The 25,642-nt window shown below is 43.0% G+C and overlaps 1 protein-coding gene across 1 annotated transcript in view; it reads left to right on the forward strand.

The window, feature by feature from the left end:
• Nucleotides 1-20,303, forward strand: part of maml3 (mastermind-like transcriptional coactivator 3) — a 111,912-nt gene extending 91,609 nt beyond the window's left edge. Inside the window, exons 4-6 of the mRNA XM_034584486.1 lie at nucleotides 11,987-12,253; nucleotides 13,932-14,010; nucleotides 16,063-20,303. Of these exons, the coding sequence (XP_034440377.1) occupies nucleotides 11,987-12,253; nucleotides 13,932-14,010; nucleotides 16,063-17,159 (1,443 nt within the window). The 3' untranslated portion in view covers nucleotides 17,160-20,303. The remainder of the gene's footprint in view (nucleotides 1-11,986; nucleotides 12,254-13,931; nucleotides 14,011-16,062) is intronic.
• Nucleotides 20,304-25,642: the final 5,339 nt, after the last annotated feature.

The raw sequence follows: 25,642 nt of genomic DNA on the forward strand, positions 1-25,642 counted from the left end.
AGCGAAATGTGTAAGACAAAAGGAAGTAGGGATAGGTTGTGCTCTGCAGATAGTGTTTTGTCTGCAAGTGTGTGCTTACTGATTTGTGAATGTTTGCTTCTAATATAATAAGTGGATAAGAAAATTGGATTTCTGCATCATTATATCGTTTCTCCAGAGGGAATGAACCAGCCAGAAGTCTACAGCAGCTGTATTCCTGAAGCCTTACATTGTGTCTGAAAAACAACCACAGCTTTCTGGTTAAATGTCTGTTTCTTTTGTTGATCATATCTACAGAAACTCTGTGATTTCGAGTGGCAACGATGAGTCGATCTTTTTGGCTAACTATTGTTCCAAATATTTCATATTTCTATGTTCTTAAATAGAGAGAATGAAAATTAAATGAAAGACTTGATGAGAATTTGCAGTTCTTGTCTGTAAAGCAGTCCTTAAATCTAAAACCTTAGAATATTAAACTTGAAAGTAAGACGGATAAGGCAGCAAATAATCACATTTAATAGCCCTAGACCTGCAAGAAATTTCCAATTCTGCTTTTAAAATGACTTTAACGATTAACTGATTATCAAAACAGTAGCATATTATTTTATTGTTTATTAACAAATTAATAAATAAACTGATAATAGCAGGACTCATTTTAAAAACTGTTTATCATTCTAGTGTTTTTTAAGCAAAAATAACCAAAATGTATCAGTTTCAACTTCTCAGATGGGTTTACTTTGTCTTTTACATGAGTAAATTTGGATTTTGGACTTGTTAGTTAAACCAAACAACCAATTTGAAGGAGTCACCTTCAGCTTCAGTCTTCTCAAGGAATATGACAGCACCAGTTGTCCCCCAAAACAACATATGATTAAGTTTAAGTGAAAAATCCCTCTAACAGTCATAGTAACCATGACTCTTGTTCATCAGAATCAAAGTAGGAAGTACTGTATTGTTGTAATAGAGGTTGGAGTGGATGGTTTGAACAACAAGACAGACTTAAACAAGGGCGACTCTTGTTTACTTCCCATTTCTTTCCGACAGCAAGTCATGGATATATTTGTTCCATAATTGTAACCAATGCATCTTTAACACCAAAATTAGCAGGTATATGCAGGTTTTTTAAACCCGGGACCTCAGGTGTGATGTTTCCATCACTACCAATCGGAGGGGTGATAAAAACCTGTATCTACTGCACAGTCATTTGACCTGGGAGTGAATGCTGATTGTAGCAATTCACATTGTCGACAAAAGCCAGATATTAGTGGAAAAGGGGCTCAAGTGTTTTATTCTAACTATGATAGCAAAGGTGCCACAACCTTAAGAAACATCATGATAAACCTGAACAGACTTGTAAAAAAGTACCAATTTTAACCCAAACCATAACCAATTTGTCATTGTTCCTAAACCTAATCAAACATTAACCATAGCAATGTCACATTCTGTCCTTCATTGGGAGGACTTGTGAGAGAATTCTTAGTTGATCATTATTTAGTTGTTACCCTGCCCAATTGTAGCTTCAGTATGTAAATGTGAAGCAGCTGGTCCTGTATATGTGGCAGCAGATCCACTTCGGTATCTCACTGGAATATGATGGGATATAGAGGAAAAGGTGGGGGTAGTTAGAGGGGTGGAGAAATCAAGATGGAGGGAGGGCAAAGAGGAAGGGAGTGAGATGATGTGAAGGCGAGGGGAGAGCAGAGAAAAGAGTGCCTGAAGAAATACAGGAAGATGGAGAGACTGTGGAGGAACGGCACAGGGAAGGGGGGAGCCTATTGCCATGAGACTACGGCAGAGAGAGAAAAAGAGAGGGAGAGTGCAAAAGAGTGATAGCCCTACAGCAGCACCTAATGGCTTCTCTGGAGAGAAGGAGAGGGAGGGAGTGCAGAGGACGACAAGGCATAATGAGGGGGCTATGACAGAGGCAGAGATAGATTTAGAGAGGTGGATTGAGGGAGAGACAAAGAGAGGTGGAGGTTGCACGGCCATTCTGTAAAGACGGTGACAAAGACAACAGGGGGAGAGTGAAAAACGGTAAATGGAGAGATATAGGGGAGGGGGCAGAATGATAGCTGCTGAGGCATGGATGGATCCAGACGTTAAATGAGCAACAGCGACAATAAAGATGGATGAGGGTGGACGCAGAAAAACAAATGTGAAGCAGGTAGAAAAACAAATAAAGCAGGGGTGAAGTGAGGAGGAGGAGAGCGAGAGGAGCCGCGGGCGAAATGAGGCGGGCGAGAAGAGGAGGGATCAGCCCTCGAGGTGAACAAAGAAGGGAAGAATGAGGGGGAAGATGGATGGAGTCGAAGGGTGGATGGAGAAGGAGGGAGGGAGGGCAGGCAGAAGAGGAGTGGCTGATGGAGAGATCTTTAAAAAGATAGGGAGAGAAATAGAGATGAATGAACGGTGAAAAGAGATTGAATGAGGTGAGGAGGAGATGGAGGGATATTTTGAGTGAGCGCAGAGTGAGGCAAGAGGAAGCTGGAGAAGAGGTTGTTCACAGAGGTGGAGGATGATAGGAAAAGGCAGTTTACTGTCATATGACGTGAGAGAGGGAGGGAGGTAAACAGAGATGCAAGGCTGGACGGATGTGTGGAACATATCTTTACCTCCGTTAACAGCCGTGTAATAGCACTGATCGCAGCTGTGAATAATTCAAAGCCTCTAGTTGGGAATTCTCTCCGGGAAGAACCCGAATGTGATAACCTCTCACACACACACACACACACACACACACACACACACACACACACACACACACACAGGACGCACTTACAAAAGTGTTTGATTTCCTTTCCCCCTCTGTTTATTGCTACTTCTCAGCTACAAGCTTTGTATATTACCCTCAATACACATATGTGTGTGTGCACGTACACACAGTGGTAATAAAGGAGTGTGTGATATAAAGTGCACAAGAGAGAGTAATGGAGACCTGAGAGAAAAGATGGAGAGAGGAAGAGAAAGCGAATGGTCCACCCTCTGTGGCTCCAGCTTGTCACTCAGACTCACCATTCTCAGCCGCCATGATTAGATTATATGGAAGCCCATCAGCCTCCCCCCCCTTCTCTCACTCATACACTATTTTCCCTTTTTTTTTTGTAGAATACACACATTTATTTCACACACACTCCCCGCAATGGCCTCTCTCTTTCTCGCTTGCGAGTGTCTGCACGTGTGTCTTTAAGGTCTCCATGGCTACCGTTTCCAAGGTGATTTACTGTAGCACCTGGTCCCTCTCAGGGTGGTGCACTCGTCTGCTCGCCACAATCACTCCCCGGCCACCAGTGATCTCATCCCTTCGCTCCCTCCTCCTCCTCGTCTTCCTCCTCCTGGCTTGTTGTCGTGAACATGATTTACTCCTGTCTTCTGTCCTCTCACTGCACGTCATATTCTGCCGTCTGTGGCCATTTATCCTCCGCACTAATGGTATTCACAAGAGGCAACTTGTGCGGAAGTGAGTGTGAAGCAGCTCTTAAGAAAAGCCTGTAACCTGCTGTCTGAGATCCATCAAACGTTAGTGTATAGTCGTGCTCAAACAGTCGTTTAAGTCATGAGTTGTTTGTCTTAAAATTAATTGACAACAATTGTTTAAACTATCGTCTTCATCACTATAAGTTAAATACTTTTGGTGCCTGAGAAATAAAACAATTTGAAGTTGTCACTTTGTGCTTTAAGAAAGTGTTTTGGAGTATTCTCTAATATTTTATGCATTAATCAATTATTAGAGGACAAAATATATTGACATGAAATGAAATACAACTGTGTAATTGGGAACCAGAGAAAGACTCTGACGATACAAAATGAACCAAGGAGCTTGTACCTGAAAGAGGATCCTACTTCTGTTGTGAATATGGTTTGGGTATTAAAAGTTGTTTTGACCCCACCTGATGATGTTAACTACTACTGGATAGGGCTGGGGCGACGAGTCAACGTAATCGACGTCACCTATTAGGGGTGAAGTGAGGAGGAGGAGTCCGGACCCAGGCGCCGCTCTATATGGACCCAGACCTATTATTAGATTTTAACGGAGCATTTCTATTTTAACCTGCGCAACTTTTCTCGCATTTACAGTAATCTTATTTTAACCTGCGCAGCTTTTTCGTCTTTACAGTAGTAAATCCTGGCAGCACACGGGAGAGTTAACTTCTGTCACTGAACAAGAGAAAGTGGGAACAAAGAGAAAAGCGTAAAGCTGCATTAGAGTACCCTCCAGTTCAACTTGATAATTAATAACAAACATTGTTAAAATACTATTGAATTGTACTTTCTTTATTTTATTTGTTTTGGACTTCATACAGACATTGACACAACTACCAGGCTTCTTCAAAATTTATGGCAGTGAATCATAACACATGTGCATTATGATGTTTCAGACCTTTGCTTGAGGAAACAAATCTATATTATTATGGGCATCAAAAAGGTGTAAAATATGGTTGGGACCTCAAAGGTTCACCATTTCATCTATAAGGGAACAAAACATGAAAGTCTGTACAAAATGACAATTCATTCAGACATTTCACCCAAACCCCCCTGGTGTAACACCAAGGTCTGCAGGCATTATCCTCTGCAGGCTGTGAATGCTTGTACAACATTTCATGTCAGTCCTTTCAATGTCTGCTGATTTAATTCAGTCTGTAGATTTCTGAGAGTACATGTTGAAGCCTGTTTTCCACAACCTGTCACTGTGTCTGCTGTAGAATCAAAATTTACAGTAGGTGTTGGAGCTTGGGTGGAGCAGTAGTGAAGTCAGGATGGTGAAACCAGCACAACTGAATGTGTAGGCAATGAGAACAGTCAGGCGAGGCAGTTACAAGCTATAATATCCTGCTAATGGAACAGTGATTTATGGAACAAGTGGTACAACTCAGCTTTAGCTTTAAATGCTTCAACATTATAGTCTGAATTATGATAAAAGATCTTATCCCTAAGAATGAAAGTAAACATAAATGATTCAACGTTTTTGTTGGGTAAACTGTAATTTAAAGAATTCCATGCTATGCTATTGCAAACAAGCATGAACTGACATCCCAGGCTCTGTGCTGTCTGTGGGTGGCAATCCTGTGTATGCAGAGAAATCCCTTGGTTAAGCACAGTGCTTCCAAACAGCATTCATGCTGCAGGGATTCATTTACTTAAATTGATCCACTCCTGCATGCCTACATGCATTTCACAGCAGCGCTGTATGGCATCGAGTTGGTTCAGTTATGGTGAAAGGATGATCCCAAGAAACCCTGTTAACCCACACCATTGTTTTTGAGCCGATGTGGGGGGATTTTGCTGTGTGTGTGTGTGTGTGTGTGTGTGTGTGTGTGTGTGTGTGTGTGTGTGTGTGTGTGTGTGTGTGTGTGTGTGTGTGTGTGTGTGTGTGTGTGTGTGTGTGTGTGTGTGTGTGGCTTGTCCGTGTGTGTGTGGCTTGTCCGTGTGTGTGTGGCTTGTCTGTGTGTGTGTAGAGAGAAGATTCAGAAATAGGCCAGTTAGGGTTTAGAGCGGAGAGATGTTAGAGATTAAACAGACCTCTGTGGGGAGCAAGACTCCTCTCTAGCAGTTTAAATATAACTCTCTTCAGGGAGAAAGTGTGTGTGTGTGTGTCAGAGAGAGGGAGGGGTTAAGATAGGTAGAGTGGATGTGTTCTTCTACAAATGAAAACCTGGTGGCTATGAATCAAAACCACTGGCTTCATACTTCCACATTTCATTGTTACTATGCGTGTGTGTGTGTGTGTGTGTGTGTCAAAGTGATGTCTTCTTTTACCTTTGGTGCCGTGGGGATAGTTTAATACTGTGAGGTCTGGCTCCACCATCTGCTCGGGGTTAGTGTGCATGTGTGTTTTCGTATGTGCATGTGTCGTTATGGATCAGTCAGCTGGTGCTGCATAATAATATCTTAACCATGTGCTCTAATGCACATTACACCTGTGGGTTTTTCCGTACACATACTTGATTCCTCCACTTTACGTTGGCCATGTTCAGCAGTAAGAAACTGAAAACATGCAGCAGGTTGTCTTTCTCTCCTTTATGGTTACCTTCTTGTACAATGGCATAGAATCCTGAATAGTTAGTAAGACTGGCTTTACTACATTGTACAGGGGCTGTAGATAGAATAGTCTAATCAGTGTGGGGTTTTTCTGGTAATTTTTTCAAGTTAAATTTTTAAGTTTTACGGTAATTTTTCTGGTACTTTTGTGGTAGTTTTTTTCTGGTGTTTTTCCTAATTTTAGGGGATAATTTTAATGGAATGTTTTCATCGTTTATCTGGTGTACTTTTCTTCCTTTTTTCTCAGAAATGTTTTGATAACTTTCCAATTGTCTGGTCATCTTCAGTCACCATCAGTTGGCAAAGTCAGCTGACTGTCAAAATTCTTGAAAAGTCAGCGGTTGTTGCTAAAAGAAGCCGTGATACATATGTCAGAGCACTATTTGATTCCATGTGTTTACGTGTCAGGCGGAAAACACAACGTTATGGAGTAGGTGTCACAGATATTGATTGGAGTTTACTCTAGTGAGTAGCGTTGAAGCCTTACTCCCCCGCTCTGAGTTGACAGTAACCAGCTGTTCGGCAGGGAAAATCATGACGAGGACTTTAAACCGACACCTTCGCCTACTCCTGCAGATTGCACATAGAGTGTAATGGTCCACTGTGTTAGGGCATTAAGTGATGAAGCTGTTAACTCTACTACCATCTTTATCCTCAACAGTTATTTAGAACCATGGTAACATACAATGAGGTGCACGTTAAAGTTGAGTGCGTTGACTGAGGCTATTGAGGAACCACACATACACACCCTGCCACTCACTCAGTCTTATGTTCTTGTCTGATTGTGTTGTCATCTGAAATTCCAATGGAATAGTGGCATCATAAAGTCAGTGCTTTCTTGACGATCCCCCAGATGTGATCTTAAGTGTATGAGGATCCTCCACTCGGAATAATAACTTGTGTATGATATGATTTAAACTGATTAAATGAATTAATGTGCCCAGGTTTTCCCTGCTGCTATGCATGCACATACCTATCAATGTGTTGATTAATTCAGGCTGGCACCTTTAAACTTGTAGACACACCACTTCTGTTGCATCTCATCATGTTACTACCAGTATTTTTAGAGCTTATTTCATTAGCATATTTCTCCACATCTCAGACATCACAGGGGTCAGAGAGCAAGGTCAGCCAGTGTGAAACTCAAGGACATTCAGACATTGATAAGCTCCAGCTGTTAAAAGAGATCAAGCCTGTGACCTTCAAGCTGGACACATGAACCAGACACAGCTTAAACACCCTCAGAGCATCCGCAACGTAAACTGCTGCAACTTCGACCTTTGTCTGAACACACAATCCAGAGATAATGTGAGCAGATTCACTTCCTGTTCACCTCCTCAGTGTAACTGCACCCGTAGTTTATGTGAGAGTCTAATGAACCATTCCATCCATCCATCCATCCATCCATTCATCCATCACTCCGCTTTCTATTTTACACCATGGCTGCTCTCCTCCTCTTCACACGCCCTCCCTCCTTTCTCTTACACAAGTGGGTGACAGATGTGAGCCACTGTGGAGAGCACACAGACACCTAGTGCTCTGCTGTCAGGCACCACTGCTCTCATTGGCAGTGTGTGTGCGCGTTTGTGTGTAGTTGTGTTGTCTTCATGCAAGAACTTTAAGGTGATGCTATATTTATCTTTAAGAGTGTATTGTGTTTGCAGATACACATTTAGGCCATGTCTACATAACTGTGTATCCTTTTTGAATGAATATTTTCCAGTCATTTTTATTTTTTATTTTTAAACCTCTGTCAACACGACCTTTGTTTTCACAAAATATCTCCCACAATGACTACAAACACTCAAACAAGCATGCCGGGCCAATTGGGGATAAAGTCTACATCAACGTTCTGTCAAATACCAGAGAAGAAGTTTGTGAGCATGCTCAGTAGTCTTATTTTCCTTTGGCGGTAGTAACTTCAAAACCAATAGTAGCTCATCATTTTTATACTTACTATCTCTGATTATAAATTGGGTGAGGCAGATGCCTGTGAATGTCGGTAATGTGGTGCAGTAATGTTATGTTTAGCTAGCAGTGCTAACCAAACAGAGAGAGAAACACATAGTAAGAAAACACTTTTTTTCCCCCAAACACTCACAGAAGAGTTTTTGAAAACCTGCTCTTTGGAAGGCGTATGTAAAAAGTGTGGAGGAGACCAAACATAGAGAAAAATATCATCAAAAATAACATAGTGTGAACAGAACATTTTAGACACACAGAGTAGACATACATTTCTGCCCCATGAGATTCAGGAATAAAATGGTCAACCCCCCTTCACTTACAAACATGCACACGCACATTTCCGCTTACCTCACATGTAATGTAATCACCTGGGCTCTCCATGCCTCCTAACCCAATAAAGCTGACAGCCTCTGATATACACACACACACACACACACACACACACACACACACACACACACACACACACACACACACACACACACACACACACACACACACACACACACACACACACTCAAAAACAGACACACACATCCTCCGGAACACCATGTGATACCAATACCTCTCCTTTCATTTCATCCTCTGTTCCCTTTCCTCTGCCTTCCTGTCTTTCCTGCAACAAAGTAACTTTGAGGCAGACCACAGCAGCTGTTAGAGTTTTAAACCCTAGCTACTGGAGTTTGTGTTGTTAGTAGTTAAGTATTAGTCACTGACCCATCCATGTTAAATCTCACATAGTTTTGGGAACTGGCTCGAGCCGGTCCAAGGTGCCAGAATGAAGCGTGAGCAGTGTCAGGGATTTAGAGGAAATGAAAGATTGAGTTGGAGGGACAGGGGTGAAGGACACAGCAGAGCAGACAGTGTGGATGCTCTTTGTTACATTATTCGACCACAATCATGAATAAGGACAAAGCGGATGGAAAGAAAGGAAGAAGTAGTAAAAATGTGTTTGTGTGTAAGTATGCCTCATCCGGGTCTGCCCGGCGTTGCTGAGGGTGACCAGGCGTGGCGGCCATAACTGCTCCTCCAAGGGCCATCTGCTCCTCGCCGCAGCAACTGTTGCCAGGGTACCTGCTCTCTTCTCTCCTCCTATCTCCCCAGTCCCACCTTTTACTCCTCCTCTTTTGGCTTGACCCCCCCACAGCTTCCTCTTGTTTAAGAAGACCTGCTTGGCTTTTCTCCTCTCCTCTTCTCGTCTGCTCTCTTCTGTTCCTTATTTGCTCACACATGCTCTTTTCTTTTCTCTTCTGTTAATTTAATTAGCTTTTTTCATTCTAAAGAGGATACCTGCTCTGTATTCAATGAGCTTTATTGGCATGACATTCAATTCATTGTATATTAGCAACGCTACAGTTATACTTCTGCTAATGCACTTGCTCTTTTTTCATCTTTTCCATCATGTGCCTGTCTTTTTTGTATATGTATCTTTATTAACTAAAACACAGTGTTTATATATATATACTATACTTTTCTCTCATTTGTCCAGCTGACACTATAACACACACCACCTTCACCCAAATCTTTAGTTCTCTCAGACCTTTCCTTTCCTCATTCCTTGTTCTCTGGAAAATGTGTGGACATGACTCAGGACCCCCCCCCCCCCCCCCCCCCCCGACACACAGTCACACACACACACCCATCTACAGAGTGAAGAAAGGAGTTTGATGATGGGGTGTTTAGAGGGAGAGGAAGAAAAGACGTAGAGAGAGTGAGTGGGGGAGAGGGAGAGATCGTAGATCAGAACCGTCATGATTGAGCCATCTGCTGAGAGGACAGAGAGACGCAGACACACACACACACACACACACACACACACACACACACACACACACACACACACACTTAAAGATCACCACTGCCACCCGTTGGTCAAATCCTTACACTACTCCTCTCCTACCCATCTCCGCTCCTATCCGGCATGGTGTCCGTGCTCTGCTGCCATCCAGCAGGAACATGCCAACCAGAGATGAACCACGTAGCTCTGAACATTGATCAGTCTCGTCTGGCTGTCTGGTGAGCCAGTCTTAAGCAGCCAATTCTGTTTGCTCCACAGGGTTTTTCCTGTGCTCTAATATATGAGGTTTATCTCCACCTAACTCCTTTCTAAGAAGAGCGGAGCCTCAGTACGGATTATGAGGCTTTGGCTCTTTCAACCTATATCGAGTATAGTGGTGTGTTGCAAACTATAGCCAACGCCACGATTCAGAAATCCTGCTTTTGATGTTTTGATTCTCTCCCTACAGTTAGAAACTGTGTTTTGTTGTAGTTTGTGTGCTCTGCGTGGCCGTGTGTGGTACTATTTTTATATGTGCAAACACTGTACAGGCCTGACTCGTCCTCTCTCCTCCTCTCAGGCATTCTCCCTCTCTTATTGCCTAAACAATGTCCACTCTCGTTCAGCTGTCTAACCTTTAATAGATTCATAAACGCTCCTCTCCCATTGGCCAGAGCAGGCCATTTCATCCTATTAAAGATTTGCATAAGGCTGAGTGGAGCAGGAAGTGCTCTTTATATGCTAATGAGGAGATAATGTATGCAGCACGGAGCCACCAAAGCTCTGTTGGGAGGACTCAGGGTGGCCTGATGTGCTGAATCTTGAAGCAGTCCTGTCTTTATCTGGCTCCTCAGTCTCATTCACAGACACCTGGACTGTGTCTTTGTGAGCTCCTATAAAGCAAAACGCTCGACTGCAGTGTCGTGCCTGAAACAGATTGTGTGAAGTCGACACTGTAGATGCCTAAAATGCTGGAAGTGTGTTGAATATGCAAACCCTCTGTACCTGTAATGATGTTACCTTCACTTGTGATACAGAGCTGTAACAATGACAGTGAAGAGGACTTGAAGTGTCTTTGTTTGTCATGTAAAAGATCATTTGGCATTTTTTTGTTTAGTTTTTGACTTAAATAGCCTTTCAAGCAAGAGTTGGATATTTTGGAAAAACATTTGTTTGCTTTCTTGCCAAGAGTCATATGAGAAGATAAGAACCACTCTGATATCTGTCTGGTACTAATGAAGCAATCCCTCGCTACAGGTTAGCTTAGCATAGCACAAAGACACAAAATCTGCTTACCAGCACCTCAGAAACCCACTAGTTAGCAAATTGTATCTTGTTTAATCCATGCAAAATTGTGTCTTTAAAATAAAGTAGTTAAGTTAGTTGGAGTGCTGCTGAGTAGTTTTTGTTATCTTTGATTAGATCCAAGACGGCTGTTTCCAGTTTTTAGGTTTTCTAGTAGTTTTTAGAAGCTAAGCTTCTAATCTTATCTAGGGCTACATCCATACTGCTGTGTTTGAAAAACGGCTTTTTCAAACAATTTCTGTCCATGTGCGCATTTTGGCTCCGTATCAGTTTTAATCCCAGTCCATAATACACGCCTAGAAACATGACCACTCATGTACACTGGACATGCTTGTGCCGGTCTACACAGATTGTGCGAAGGATAGCTCGTCTTCTATGTAAGTAGTTGTATCATTGTAAAATGCAGAATTTAAGTGCACAAAAGCTGTAAGCAAAGAAAATAGTCAGCAATGCTTGTAATTGATTATCCCTGTTGCGTTCTATACTGGTAGCTGAGGCTGATGCCAGTTCTTTTCATGTGGCTCATGTGATGTGAGCCTGACTGATGATGCGAAGGCTATGTCGTGACCAAAAAGTCCTAATCAGCAAGCGCTTGTGAGTGTCTATGTCAACATTTCCAAGCATCTCCGTTTCTGCCCGTCCAAACTGAAGTGCGGCCTCTGAGTTTTCAAAGTAAATAGGGGTGAGCAGTGTTCTTTAGCGCCTAGTGTAACGAGTAGTGTGGACATCAGGCGTATCAGTAGCAGAGTTGATGCATTTTTTGTCGCATTTTTGCGACAAAAAGTAGTACGGATGTACTCTAACTAGAAAGCAAATTGGCCTATATGACACAACCTTGAAATATTATTTTCATGATTGATTGATTGAGAGGTGATTGGCCAACACTCCATCTTACCAACTGTGCCCTTTTTTCTGTCTGTGCAGGAGCAAGGTGTGGTGGGAATGTCACGACCACCTGGCGCTATCCCTCCTCCTCATCCTGGTGGAGGTGTGGCCTCAGGGGTTGGACCCAACCAGGGGTCAGGACCACCTCCGGGCTACGTGGGCAATCAGCAGCAGGCGGCCATGATGAAACAGATGATGGCAATGGAGCAGGAGAAGCGGGTGCAGATGCTCATGATGGAGCAGCAGAAACAGCAGCTCTTCAGAGAACAGAGGCAGCAGCAGCAGCAGCAGCTACTGGCTGAGCAGGTGAGGCTTTTATATGTTAGTGTGTATGTGTGGGGATTAAAAAGCAGAGTGATTCATCTGTTGCTCATTAAATTATAATTTGTGTGTGAACATGGTTTGTTCATACAGCCCTGTATATTTGTATGTGTCTGCAGTTCTAACAAGAGCAGCCCCATCCTCTTGTCTTCTTTACTGTTGTCTGGTTGCATGTATAATTACCCTCTACCAGCCCCCTCTTCACTACTTCCTTTTCATCTGTGTGTGTGTGTGTGTGTGTTTGCATGTGTGTGTGTGTGTGTGTGTGTGTGTTTGCATGTGTGTGTGTGTGTGTGCGTGTGGCTGCCTGCTGTGATAATGTGGTGTTTTCTTCTCATTTCTCTCTCTGTGAGGGAATCAAGTACTAAAGAGTTCTGAACTCTGAAGTCACCACCCACCATGTTGGTTTTAATTGGATCTGCTAAAACATACACAGACACACAAAATATAGGTGTCTGAAAGGAAACACATCCTGCTGGGGTTAGTGTGAACTGTTAACTGGATATAATGCCTCTCTTTAAACAAGCAACACCCTCTCCTGTCCAGGCTCACAATCAGCAGTTGTTTTTATGCTACAAAGACCCAGATTATTTACTAATAATAAAAAACCTTAACATTTTTCCAATAAATGTTCTGTATCAGCAATACAAGAGTGTCTAGGCTGAGTTTGGTTTATTTATTTATTCCCACCAGCACACACCTGTTTGACTCCTCCAGTACCAAAAATACCTGTCTAACCTCTGCTGTACCAAAAACTTCTGTCTCACCTCAGCTATACAAAAAACATCTGTCTTGCTTCTCCAGTACCAAAACATCCGTCCCACATCTGCTGTACCAAAAACACCTGTCTCACCTTGATTAAACATCTGTCTCACTTCTGCTGTACCAAAACATAACACATGAGGATGTAGTGCTCAGTATGTCCACTGGTCCATCCATACATTAACCCATTTGGGTTTTTATTTTCATGAAACATCATAGTTATGTTAATGTGACTCCTCTTGATATTTTGCGTTTCTTGAAAAAAACTGTCAGTTGAGAGGAGGCTCTCAAGTCTGAACTTTTCAGCAATGAGCATCAGAGAGACACTACACAGCGTTGTACATGGTGTGGATATGAAGGGATTATCCTGTTGTCACTGGCACTGAATTACAGGATCACTCAATACTCGACACCTGCACATTAAATAAATACTATATACAACTGGAGTCTTTGGCATGCCTGCATTTGCAATTTGATAGCACCAAACAATGTGCTCTCTCAGGTTTTGTGGGTGCATTGGTGATATGTATACAAACATCTGCCCTGCCTCAGCTGTAGGCAACATCTGTATCAAATCAAATGTAGCAAACATCTCTCCTTTATCAATCTTTATCAATGTCTACAGTGTGCACAACTTTACCAGGAAGTTCAGCATTATTGAAATTTAGAGACTGAAAGCTTTTTTGTATCATTCAATTATTGTATTGTAGCCTTCTTTTCCTCTGTCTGCATGTTGGAACGCTTCTCCACTCTTTTAAGGAAATCTGCTTAGTAAAACTGGTCTTACAGTTAAGTGTGACCCTGTTTCTGTGTGTCTCCTATGATGATACTAAATCCTTAATACACCAAATACCTATGTGGGCGTTAGAATTAATAAACTTGTATATGTCTGTGTCTGTAGCTCCAACAGCAGCAGCACCTCCCCAGACAGATGGGCCAAGGCCAGAGGAATCCATACCCCCAAGTCAATCAATACCAAGGTGAGAGACACAAATGCTTGCATTCATTCTATCTTTGCAACACAATGCACACAATGTATGCAAAAACACAAGAATGGCAGCACCTCAATAGATTTTCTAATGAAGGAGGCAAGACCTGACCTAAATTCTTCAGCATTTCTATTGACATCCACATTAGTAAATGGATTTTTGGCAAAACAATTTCCATTTCTTTGCAGAGCATCCAGATGGTTAAACAAAATAAAATCACATATGTGTACTCGGTCTGCAATAAGTATGGTATAGATGGTCCAGTGCCAAGACAGATTTTACAGTTCACTCTGTGACATATTCACAGACAGATAGACTCATGAAAACATGAAGCAAACAGCAGTGTCGACCGAACGTCACCCTGAAACCAAACCTCGTCCTCACTGTCTCTGTCAGATACATCAGTTGGCACTCAGACACTCCTCAGCTTCTCTCTTTCTATCTCTCGCTCTCTTTTTCTCTCTCTCACCCTCTCCAAAAAAAAATATAGAATATTCCTGCTCTGCCTGTTACCACGGCAACTTGTCTGTCCTGGATCCCCCCAGAGTTCCGGTGAAGTCAGAGAGATGGATGAGAGGAGGGAAGTGGGAGGGGGGGGGGGGGGGGGGGGGGCTGGCAACAAGCAGAATAGATAGATAGTCTGGTAGGTAGAAGGAGGGAAGAAAGACAAGAGAGAGAGAGAAAGAGACGAGTGGGTGAGTGTATGATGGAGGGATAAAGAAAATGCAGGGAGGGAGGAGGAGAGTCAAGTTAAAAGCCTTTTATAGCCATCAGAGAGACTGTCTGCAAGTCTGAGAGATAATGTGGAGAGGAAGACGGGGCTCCAGCATGAAACCCTGGCCCGGATATATATATATATATTAGTTCAGCTGTCCTGTAGTGTATCAGTGTCACCTGCAATGAGAACATACTCATATTTCTATGAAGCGATACATAGAATATGCATAGCTGTTTTGCTGTGTTATGCTACCTCCGGCCCTCCTCTCCCCCTACTTACTTATATACGAGTCAGGAGTGTGTGATCCTCTTCACTCTCACTCCTCTGTTACAGTTACAGTCCGAGCTGTGAGGTGAGGGATTAGTGGACAGAAGTGGGTTTATTAGAGGACTTAGAGCCATTTCCACGCTAGCAGACCTCCTCAGCTCTGCCACTAGCGAGTCACTAATAGGAAAAAGCAGGAAAATAAAGTGTTTGTGCTTAAATGTGTTAAGTTTTATTTTCCTGTGGCAGGATTTGAAATAAACTGGGAGAGTAGCATTGTTTTCAGAGTAAACGGGTTGTCACAGAACATAAATCTTATCCTCAGCACTGACTTATTCGATCGGTCTTATGTGCCATTTAGTGGGTCTGGTAAACAGGCACCAAAGCTCTTTCACAAAGTCCTGTTTCTCGATGAGTTCTGTCTCTGTAAAGCTGTTTTAGACATGCACTGAACTCTGGAGAACCTCCGGACATTCCCCCGTAGGTGCTGTATGTGAGAACTTAAATGTCCAAGTGAGAGGCTCTGGAGTTTATGGGGAGTTTCCCGGGCCAGCCCCCGAGTGAAAACTCTGGAGATGTGAGAACACAGCAGGAGGTCCTCCGGAGGATGACTTTGATGACGTTTCTAACATGCGACGGACACAAAACTGAAAAGATTTTAAAGAATACAAATATCTCAGAATTAAAAAGGGGAGCCACACATGTAGAAAACACAGACAAATATGACAGGAGAGCTTTTGGTGATAAGGGCCGACGCCAGTGTCTATGTTCTGTAAACAAAAGCATATGATCTCTGCAGCAGAATTGATACGCTACATCCTGCCTCTGCCTGCGGCACCACCCCTCACCTGAACTCTCCATGAAATGTCTGTGTTGTTTTGAATGCGTCTGAGCAGAGGATCTATTGCTGCGTTGTTCATGTGTGAAGGCAAACTCTGGAGAACGTCCAGACCCAATTATGCGGACATCCTCCAGAGTTCATTTCTGAAAATGGCTTAATTCTCTCCTAACTCCATAGTGTCTGTTCTCTTGTTTTAACACCTCTTGTTCTCCTTTACCAGGTCCTCCTCAGGATCTGGCATCCAGGAGCCAGGCTCTCCAGAACATTCGAGCTGCCCGACTCTTACAGCAGCAACAGCAGAGCCAGCAGCAGATGGTCCAGATGAGTTCTGTTCAGAGCCAGGGTGGCTCTGTGGGACCCCAAGCTGACATGGGCCTACCCTATGGCAACCAGGGGTCTAACCAGGGTTCCCTGTATGGGCTCAACCCCTCCATGAGCCAAATGATCCACCAGCAGCAGCACCAGAGCCAAAGCGTCCAAGCCTCCATGGGTCTTCCACCGCAGCACAACCCTGCTGGAGGGCCGCCAAGGCAAGCAGGTGCGGGTCCTGGGGTAGGAGGTATGCCAGGAGGCCCTGGAGGTGGTGGAGCTGGAGGGTACGGGGGACAGGGCATGTTAATGAACTCCATGACCCAGCAACCCCTCAAAGGCCCTCCCAATGCTAAAGCTCAGGCACAGAGACTGCAAAGCATGCTGGGAGCAGGAGGAGGCGGCGGGGTAATGGGAGCGGGCGGCTGGCCGCAGCAGCAAGGACAGAGTCTGCAGGCCATGGGGGGAGGAGTCGGAAGGACTACAGGAAGTGGTGGAGGAGACATGGTGGGGTTCAGCTCAGCCCAGGGTTATGGGATGCAGCCAGGTCAACCCCCTCGCATGGCCAAGCAACACTTTCAGGGCCCGGGACAGGGGATGAGCCAGGGGATGGACCCAAGGGTGGGCAATCCAGCTGCAGGTATGGGTGGCCCCATGATGGGCCCTCACATGGGCGGTCAGCCCAGGACCAACCAGCCCCGGCCCATGGTCATGAACCAGGGAATGAACCAGGGGGTGATGGGCCAGGGGATGACTGGGATGGGGAGTTTCGGGCCAGGACCGGGGGGACCAGGAATCGGGACAGGGGGAGGTGGACCCTATGGACCCGCAGGAGTTGGGGTTGGAGGTCAGCCGCAGGGCTACCAGAGGACAGCCAATCAGGACATGTCATCTTATGGATATGGGGGCGGGCCCTCAGGTGGCGCAGCCTTCGGAATGGGCGATGGCTCAGGGGCGGAGCTGGACTCAAGCGATGGGTGGATGGAGGAGTTTTTCCCGAGCCAATAGCCAACAGGGAAAGTGGAGAAGAGTTTTTACTGGATGAACTAAACATTAAAGTAGGACAAAAGTTAAAACCTGAGAAAGTAAAACAGAACGACACGACGTAGACTGGCATGTTTTTGTTTTGTAAAACATGGGCAAGGTTATAAATGAGTTCTTGTGTTACATTTCGTGTATGAGTGTATGTGTGTGTGTGCGATTGTGTGATGGAGAGAGAGCGATCATTATGTCTTGTGCATATTAATGAAAAACCAATATAGAGATTAAGAGGTGTGTTTCATTAGTTTCCTTCTCTTTTTTTTTCGCGGAATGAATTTTTCTCATGTTCCAGTGTTTGAAAGCGAGCCCCGTTTACACAGCAGCGCTTTGAGCCCGAGCTTCAGCAGAGGCTGATTGAACACCACAGACTGATGAAGGGGAAGGAAGACTTGTTCTCAAGACAGCAATTTATTTGTGTTTGTGTGTTTGTGCCACCCAGCTCAGTGCTGCTCAGATCTCTCAACTGTGTGAGGAGCTGAAGGGAGTAGAAAGCACTCTCAATGCTCCCATTTCCTCTCTTAGATTTGTGTCCCCCATATATACACACACACACACACGACATACACAAATCTCTCTCCCACACACTCTCTCACTCTGTTCTTTTCACTTGATCTCTCTCTGTCTCTCTCTCATCCTCATTTTTTTCTCTCTCTCCTCCCGTCTTTCCCACCCTCTCTCCGGAGACTCGTTCCTCACTCTCAACACTCCTTTCTCTGTTTAAATTGTGAACATCACAACAGAACAAATGATGTTCCTCTATTGTGCCAGACAAGCACACTCTGCCCTCTAGTGCTTTTGCTAGGCAACCGACCTGGGTGGCGTTATTTTTTCTTTCTTTTCCTTTTTTTTTTTGATGAGGGGGTTCATTTCCTGTGTGTGGCTGTGGATGACGGGTATGCACATAGAGGAAGACAAAGAGAATAGGCAGCTAAAGCAAGCATTTGGTCTCAAAAGCTCACACACACACACACACACACACACACACACACACCAATCACCCAACAAACAAACATCAGCCCGGGAGGATGAGCAGATGTGTGAGAGGCAGCTAACAGAGCTAATATGACATGAAACCCTCTCCCTGTGTGACACAAACCACATTACATGCATCAGGCTGACACGAAGCAGAATGATTCGCTGGGCACTGAATGTATTCAAGCACCACAAGTGACTTCTTCTTTTTAAGGGAAAAAAACGCTCATCAAAAAAAACCACCTACATATTGTTTTGTTCGTTGCTGTGTTTTATCTCTAACAACGATGCTGGTTGTGTCTTTGTTGCTTAAAAAGCAAAAAAAAAAAAAAATAGAAGTTGAAATTAGCCCTCTTTTAGTTTGTGTTGTCTTTTTAATATCTGTTTGTCCTCCCGTCGCACCTCAGCCTTCTCTTCCGATCGTGACACAGCTGGTTGTCAAGTCACCGTGGCCCTGCTTTACATCACGGCTTCGCTTGTACCGCAGCTATAAAACACCCTCGCTCCTGACTAGAACATAACTGTGCTATACTGTAACACTACTGTGAAGAAATACGAGTTGTCCCCTTGCAGCGCTTTACTAAGAAAACGAATCACTGCAGAAAGTTTTAGAGGAAGTAGAGAAGCTTCAGACAGCTGATCAGGGCTTAAAGGGTGACTACAGTTAGCGCCAGTTAGCATTAAACCAAGCAGTGCTTCCACTGAAGTCAGTGTCTCCCCTCCTCTCAGTAAACTGTAGTCTGTCCACTCCTTCGCCCTCATGGTTGAGTCATAAATATCTGTTAGATAGGTTTTAATACAGTAGTCGTTGGTAAGATAACACCTTACTCCTCTAGCTGTTTTGCAATCTTGGTTAAAAGATGAATGAAAATCAGTCTGCGCGTGCATTACTTTGTATTTAGTTCATCAGAGTGAACGTTTGGAGGATGATGCTGTAATCAACGAACCAAAAAGCCTTCTTCTCTGTAAACTAACTCTCCTTGCCATCAACGCATCTGTTCTCATGGTTGTTGCCGTTGTACAAATCAAACCCTTTAAATACAAACTCTAACCACCATGCCCGTTTGTCCCGTAGGTGTTGCTGCGTTTGGTAGCGCCCACGAATGAGGTTCTGTACTTTGTTTTTTCGTCATGCTCGGTGGGGTAGAAGTGCTCCGTCTCACTGTGTGGAGTTGAAGGTCAATGGCAGACAGAAGTATAGGTTGCAGCGTTCCCAGGTTCTATCTGGGGAGAATGGTAAAAACAAGTGAAACCCTGTGTCAGTGTCTGGATAAACTCTTGGAATGTTTGAGCCTTCCTCGCGCAGGAGAAGCAGTGGTGCTAAGTGGCTCCACTGCTTATACTTCCAAAACTTTGATAGTACTGCAGCACCACAGGCAGGCTCATGTATAAATTCAGAGTGAAATGGAGGCGGTGTGTAGGAAAACACCTGAGGTTAACCACTCCGACCAAGAGGCAAGAAGGTGGACAAAAACTTCTGGGTAAGAGTAAAGGTCACAGCTGCTGCGACCCTTTTGTTTTTCTTCAGAGTGAGGATTCGTGATATGGTTTGAAATCCCTTCAGGAAGAGAGGAAGCTTCCTCCAAAAATCTTTATGTACCGGGACCAAGTCTGTAGACAACATTTTAACAAAAGTTGTTGTTGTTGATGTTCTTTGTTTTATTCTGTTTTTTTTTGTTTTTTTTACTGGTGCTGACATATATGTGATTATGAGAAAAACTATATAAAAGATAATGGCTATTTGTAAATATGTTTTTACAGGTTTAAATACATCAGATAATACAGTCTCTACTCTGTAAAGAATTTACTGTTTGTTGGAAAAATAGAGAAGTATTTTTATTTTGAAGTTTTTTTGTTTCCACTTTTAACCCATCTGAGCTATGCCATTGCACTTCAGACAATGTCTTACTACTAATTTGTATTGTAAACCTCCTCTCTTTTTTGGAATTTGTTTTCATTCGTTTTTTGTTTTTTTTCTAGTTTGAGATCGACTCTGTTCTTGAGCAGTGCTTATTTCTTTTTATCCTGTACAGAATTCTGAAATGTTAACAAAAGAGAGTTACAAAGGACTTTTTGTTTGTTTGTTTTTCAAAAAGATACAATAAAGAGAGAATGTTCTCGCTGATCATATTAAATGAACGTTTGTTGTTCATTGGGTTTATTTGTAAGTACGGTCAGTACACCACACCTATGGAGTCCCCGAACTGAAAAAACATATTTCAAATATAACTATGTCAAACTAGAACTGATTCAATGCTAAATAGAACTGAATGCCTAGAAACTATTAAAATATAATTCACTTAATAAAAGAAGATATATGCTAACAAAGTTAGCAAACTAACACTAAGTATTTTTTTTATTAAATCACACACAAAAACCTTAAACCACACACACACACAAAATGTCCATGTTCAAGATCAATTTCCACTATTGTCCTTGATGAGGAAACCCGCACCTCCTAGTGGCCCTAACTGGGTAAACATGGTTGAAATCATTCATATTTGTGCCAATAGTCTTGACAAAGTTTAACAGTCTTCTCCAACCTGTTTTTGTTGCTAAGGTTGCCAGGCCAACAGATCATTGTAAAAGTTAAAACATCTTCACGATGCATTGTGGTAAAGAATGAGTAAAAAATCCCAAAACATTCTGACGTGGACTACATAGTGATTAGTGAGTGATTTCAGACACAGCCCATAGAAAGGTGGTGTCTGTGAAGTTACAGTAGCTAGCGAACATTGCTAAAATGCTGTTCACTGAGTTTATACAAGGGTTTTAGATCTGTGTAATGTATTATATGGATGTTTGGCATGACCTGAAATGGCTGGTGACGTTTTGAGAGGAAAGTTGGCTTCAGCAAGAAAGCTCGCTGAAAGCTCACTGTGTTGAGCCACCAGCGGTTTCAGTTAAGCTAGCTAGCCCCACAGCATTCTCGGCTGGCGTTAAACACAACCAACCAAACCTGGACTGAGGAAGAATAGGAGCTCGCGAAGGATAAATAAAGGAGTTTCAACCTATTGTATCAGCTGGTAGTCTATTGTCTGTTTCAGGCCTCCACACACAACAACATCGATACTCACCCAGTTAGCAGACAAGCAGTCATTTCATTTCAGGGTCATGGAAGTGACAGAGACAAATGCACACACATTCATGTAGCGCCTAAAACCAGACTGACTAACTGCTGCAGTAATGTTTTGTCTAACAGACCTGATTTGCATAATTAGACTTGCATATGCTAAAGAGCAGAGCCTTAATTCTGTCTAGCAGTCGTCGCCATGATGAATCACAGGCTCCCTGTCAGTGGCAGCAGACAGACACACAGACAGAACACACGCAGGGCCCAGACCTTTTGGCTGTAATTCATCTCTTTCACTATCCACCCCTTTCAAACCCACTCCTCCTCATCCTCTGTCTGCCACACCCCTTTTCTTCATCCCTCCTCTCCACCTTCCTCTCCTTCTCTTCATATTCCTGCTGTATCTTTCCTTCCCCCCTCTCCTTAGGTGCCTTGTTTCTCCTCTCCACCATCACCACACACACATCCACTACACTCCTGCTCTTCCATCTGACATTGATAAATGGAGACTTACAGCGATGACAACATCATTACTCATGTTCAGTAGCGACACCACCTAGGACAGAGAAAAACGAGAGGAGGAGGGAGGATGAAGGACAGGACAGGAGGAAGATGGGGAGTGATGGGGTGGCGGAGAGAGGCTGCAGCTGGAGCTGTTTGCTTCAACCCACCCCCGAGCACACACCTTACCATCTCCAGAGAACACCATCTTGAGGTGTTCATTACTGGTGTGAAAAAGTAGAACAACTGTTGATAGTACCAGGAGCCAGGAAGATTGAAACTCATCTCCTTCATACACAAATCCATTCAGATGAGAAGAGGCTCAGGGCCGTAAGAAAACAGCAATTTTCTTTTTCACCAAATCTGCTGCTTCTTCCAATTAATCATTTATTGTGTGAAATGTCAACAAATAATGGCAAAGTCCGATCAGGTTTTCCAGGTTTCGAGGAATTTCATCCAGCCGACAAAAAGAGTAAAAAAAGATTCTGCATTTATCGAGCCACCACTCAAATTTCTTTACACTGCAAGTCACATTCACCCATTCATACAGTGTTTCTATACACAGCACTTCTCTCTCATGCATACACTCACACACCAGGGACAAGCTGAGGTTCAATATCTGTACCCAAGGACACTTTGACATGCAGACTCGAGATGTGGAACAAGCCACCAACCTTCTTACTAGTGGATGAGCTACAGCTCCTTCAACGCAACAGCATACCAATCATGTTCTTAATAGAAATCCACCACATTTCCATACTTGAAAATCTAAAACCTTTGGTATTTTTGATTGACAAATTGCTAAACCTTCAAGTTTTTTAATGTAAAGTTCAAAGGGCCTTTTCTGTCATTAATGATAATCCATTCAGTATTGTCAAGACATTTCACTAGAAAACCAATTGCATGGTCGCACTAGAGGAACAGACAGGGGATCACCACGGTTAGAGGGATTCATCCTCCAAAAAACGTCAGTGACTCTAACAAATTTCACTGCTATCCATCTAAAAGTTATAGGGATATTTTACTTCAGACCAAAGTGGTTGACCAACCAACCATTTGAAATTATCAGCGCAAAAGCAACATTTCTGAATTAATGTAGCTGCACAAACACATCATTTGTTTAGAGAAAAAAAATCAAACTACTAAATCATTGCAAAGGACTAGAGGCCTTATGAATAGACACAATCAATTGTCTTTCTTGCAGCCACAAGTCCAGTTTAATGATTGCTGGTTTCCTCTTGTAGCCAAACACTTACTGACACCATCAGCTGTGCACACACTCAGGAGGCACCGTTATGGGCACTAATCAGAACGACAAATGATGTGTCACAAAGAGCAGGAGATAAGTTCAAAGAATCATTCACTCTCTCACTGAGAGTAATAAGGTGAAGAAATGTAGCTGGAGAAATGTGGAGTGGAAAGACGAGCGGAGCGGAGAGAACGAGGGATGAGATAGTGTGGAGTGAGAGAGAGAAAAGTGTGTGTGTGTGTGTGTGTGTGTGTGTGTGTGTGTGTGGTGTCAGGTTGATGAATGTGGTAGCAGGAGCCAGTGTGGTGGTGGAAGAGTAGGAGGCCACCAGATAACAGCAGAGCAAGGCCTAAGCTGTCTCACACCATGAATAAAACACCATGAAAATCTCTCTCTCTCTCTTTCTCGCTCTATCTCTCTCTCTCTCACACCCACACACATACACAGGTTTGCAATTACCTATGGAGGACTTTATCTTTGTGTTTCATTAAGTTATTTAAATGGAAAGTATCAGACTGGGTATAAATGCTCTGTGTGCTGCCCCCTGGCTTGTTTCAGATAACCTGCACATGTTTGTGTATTGTACACTCACACACACACACATACTCACACGCAAAGTGACCTGCCCACTCTCTCTCTCTGTTTCAACTTAGAAGTGGTGCATGGTTCAGTTGAAGACAAGCAAATACCAACAGACTGTTATGTTGGTTATGAGCAGTGATGTGGTTTCACCTCTTTTCTGTCAATGTGGCGCTCTCTAGTGGTCACTGACTGAAACTTCATTCTGCTCTCTGTACAATGTAATTTCCCACCTTTCCTATGAAATTGTTTAGTTTAGTTTATAGATAATCAGCATCATGTGTAGTAGATAAAACATAACAACATAAATATACAGCAACATAATTTAACATCGATAAATATTTCATTTTCTCTTCAAAAAGGAGTAGGAAGAGGCATTGTGCTTAGAATAATGTGAGGCAGATAAAATGTTAATGTTACACTACAGTTCACAGTTTAATTGAGACATTGCAGTTTTTATTTGTCTATATTAATTGTGTTGGTTATTATTAGCAGTATTATTCATTCTGGCTGACATTAAACCAAAAGGAAAAAATAAGACATTTGACCAGTGGACAAATTATAATGCCGATCACTGTACAGGTTTTTACCTTAATATAAATTAGAAACCTGAAAGTGCACTCTAACGTCAACAGCTCCTGCAGCTAAAGAAGCTGTTACAGGAATGACACTCCACCAAAGCCCATCAGTCTAGATTTAGATTTTTATTTGGATCTGCACCACGCTCATAAATGTCAGTCTCCTAAAAGTGTCCGATATTTTTCATTACAAACCATGAAGCATTTTCTTAGAAATCAATGAAAATGTTGAACTATCTCACAATGTTGAAGAAAGTGAAGACAAATTCCTGGATCCACCCCCTGATCTGGATCAGCACCGAAAACTCAGTTAGTCCTTACTTCTAAATGGAACAAACAACAATCATAACAATAAAATATAAACATAATAACAATCTGGACACATGGTTTGTTTTATACATGTTTGGTCATAGGCTGTAATTGCTCTAAAGTGGCCCTCCACACCAACATGTGTGGTTATTTCTTACTTCACTGTGTAGAATGATGCATGTGAAGAGTTTGACACCAGAGGACTGTGTTTAGATTCATCTGCAGCAGGAGGAAAACTTCTCTGAGCCCAATTCAAACCTCAGTTGAAGTTTGTTGTATGTATAATTTGTTACTTTCAAACTCTGCAGTTGTCTTAATCCTGCTCCCCTGAAAGACTGAGGAATTCTTTTGTCCCCCAGCTCATAAGACTCTTCAACACCTCCTAGCAGGGGCCGGGTGATGGTGACTGAATGCTCTCCTTCATTCTTGTGCTTCTGCTGAGCTGTCAGTCACTTACTGGCTCTGTTAGCGCTCTTTTGGACAATTGTACAGTTTGCTGTTATATATTTTCAGGTTTATATATTAGGGAGACTGGGGGCAGTTGCAACAAGTCATCTTCCTTCAATCAGATCCCAGAGCAGTGGTTCCCAAACTAAGGGTTGGGATTGCATTTTTTTGTTGTGATTGTATAAAGAGATAAACATAATAATAGTTCAATTTAACCCCTGAGGTTATGACAGACTAGTCATAGCATCAGTTGCAGCAGGATCATTTATAGAACCACAGGATGTCTTACAACATGTGCACAAAGAAGATGTTTGATAACTGGCTTAAACTGCTGAATGAAATATAAATGTAAAATCAATATCCTCTGGGATAATGGGGGTCCTAAGTCTCTGGCACCATTATTATGGGGGTCGGGACCTCAAACAACATATCCACTTTAAACCCGCCACCCGCCAGGAAGACAGTTTATTTATTGAAACTTATTTTGGAGGCATGAAAGTATATATTTTTTTGTCTGATAATTAGCAGAATTACATAGAAACCACAAAACTTGGTGGAAATATGTTGTGGAAAGATGTGCCCATGGGCCATGGAAGAACCCATTCAATTCTGAATTAGGCGGCAGATCCAGTAGGCAGAGTATTTATTGTCTTTCCACGTGGGGAGGGCTCTCTAACTTTGTCCTCTCCGCTCTGACATGTGCGGAGCGCTGCCGCCGCCATTTTAAACGGTTTCCTGGGTT

This window comes from Hippoglossus hippoglossus, chromosome 1, assembly GCF_009819705.1.
Source record: "Hippoglossus hippoglossus isolate fHipHip1 chromosome 1, fHipHip1.pri, whole genome shotgun sequence".
Lineage (NCBI taxonomy): Eukaryota > Metazoa > Chordata > Actinopteri > Pleuronectiformes > Pleuronectidae > Hippoglossus > Hippoglossus hippoglossus.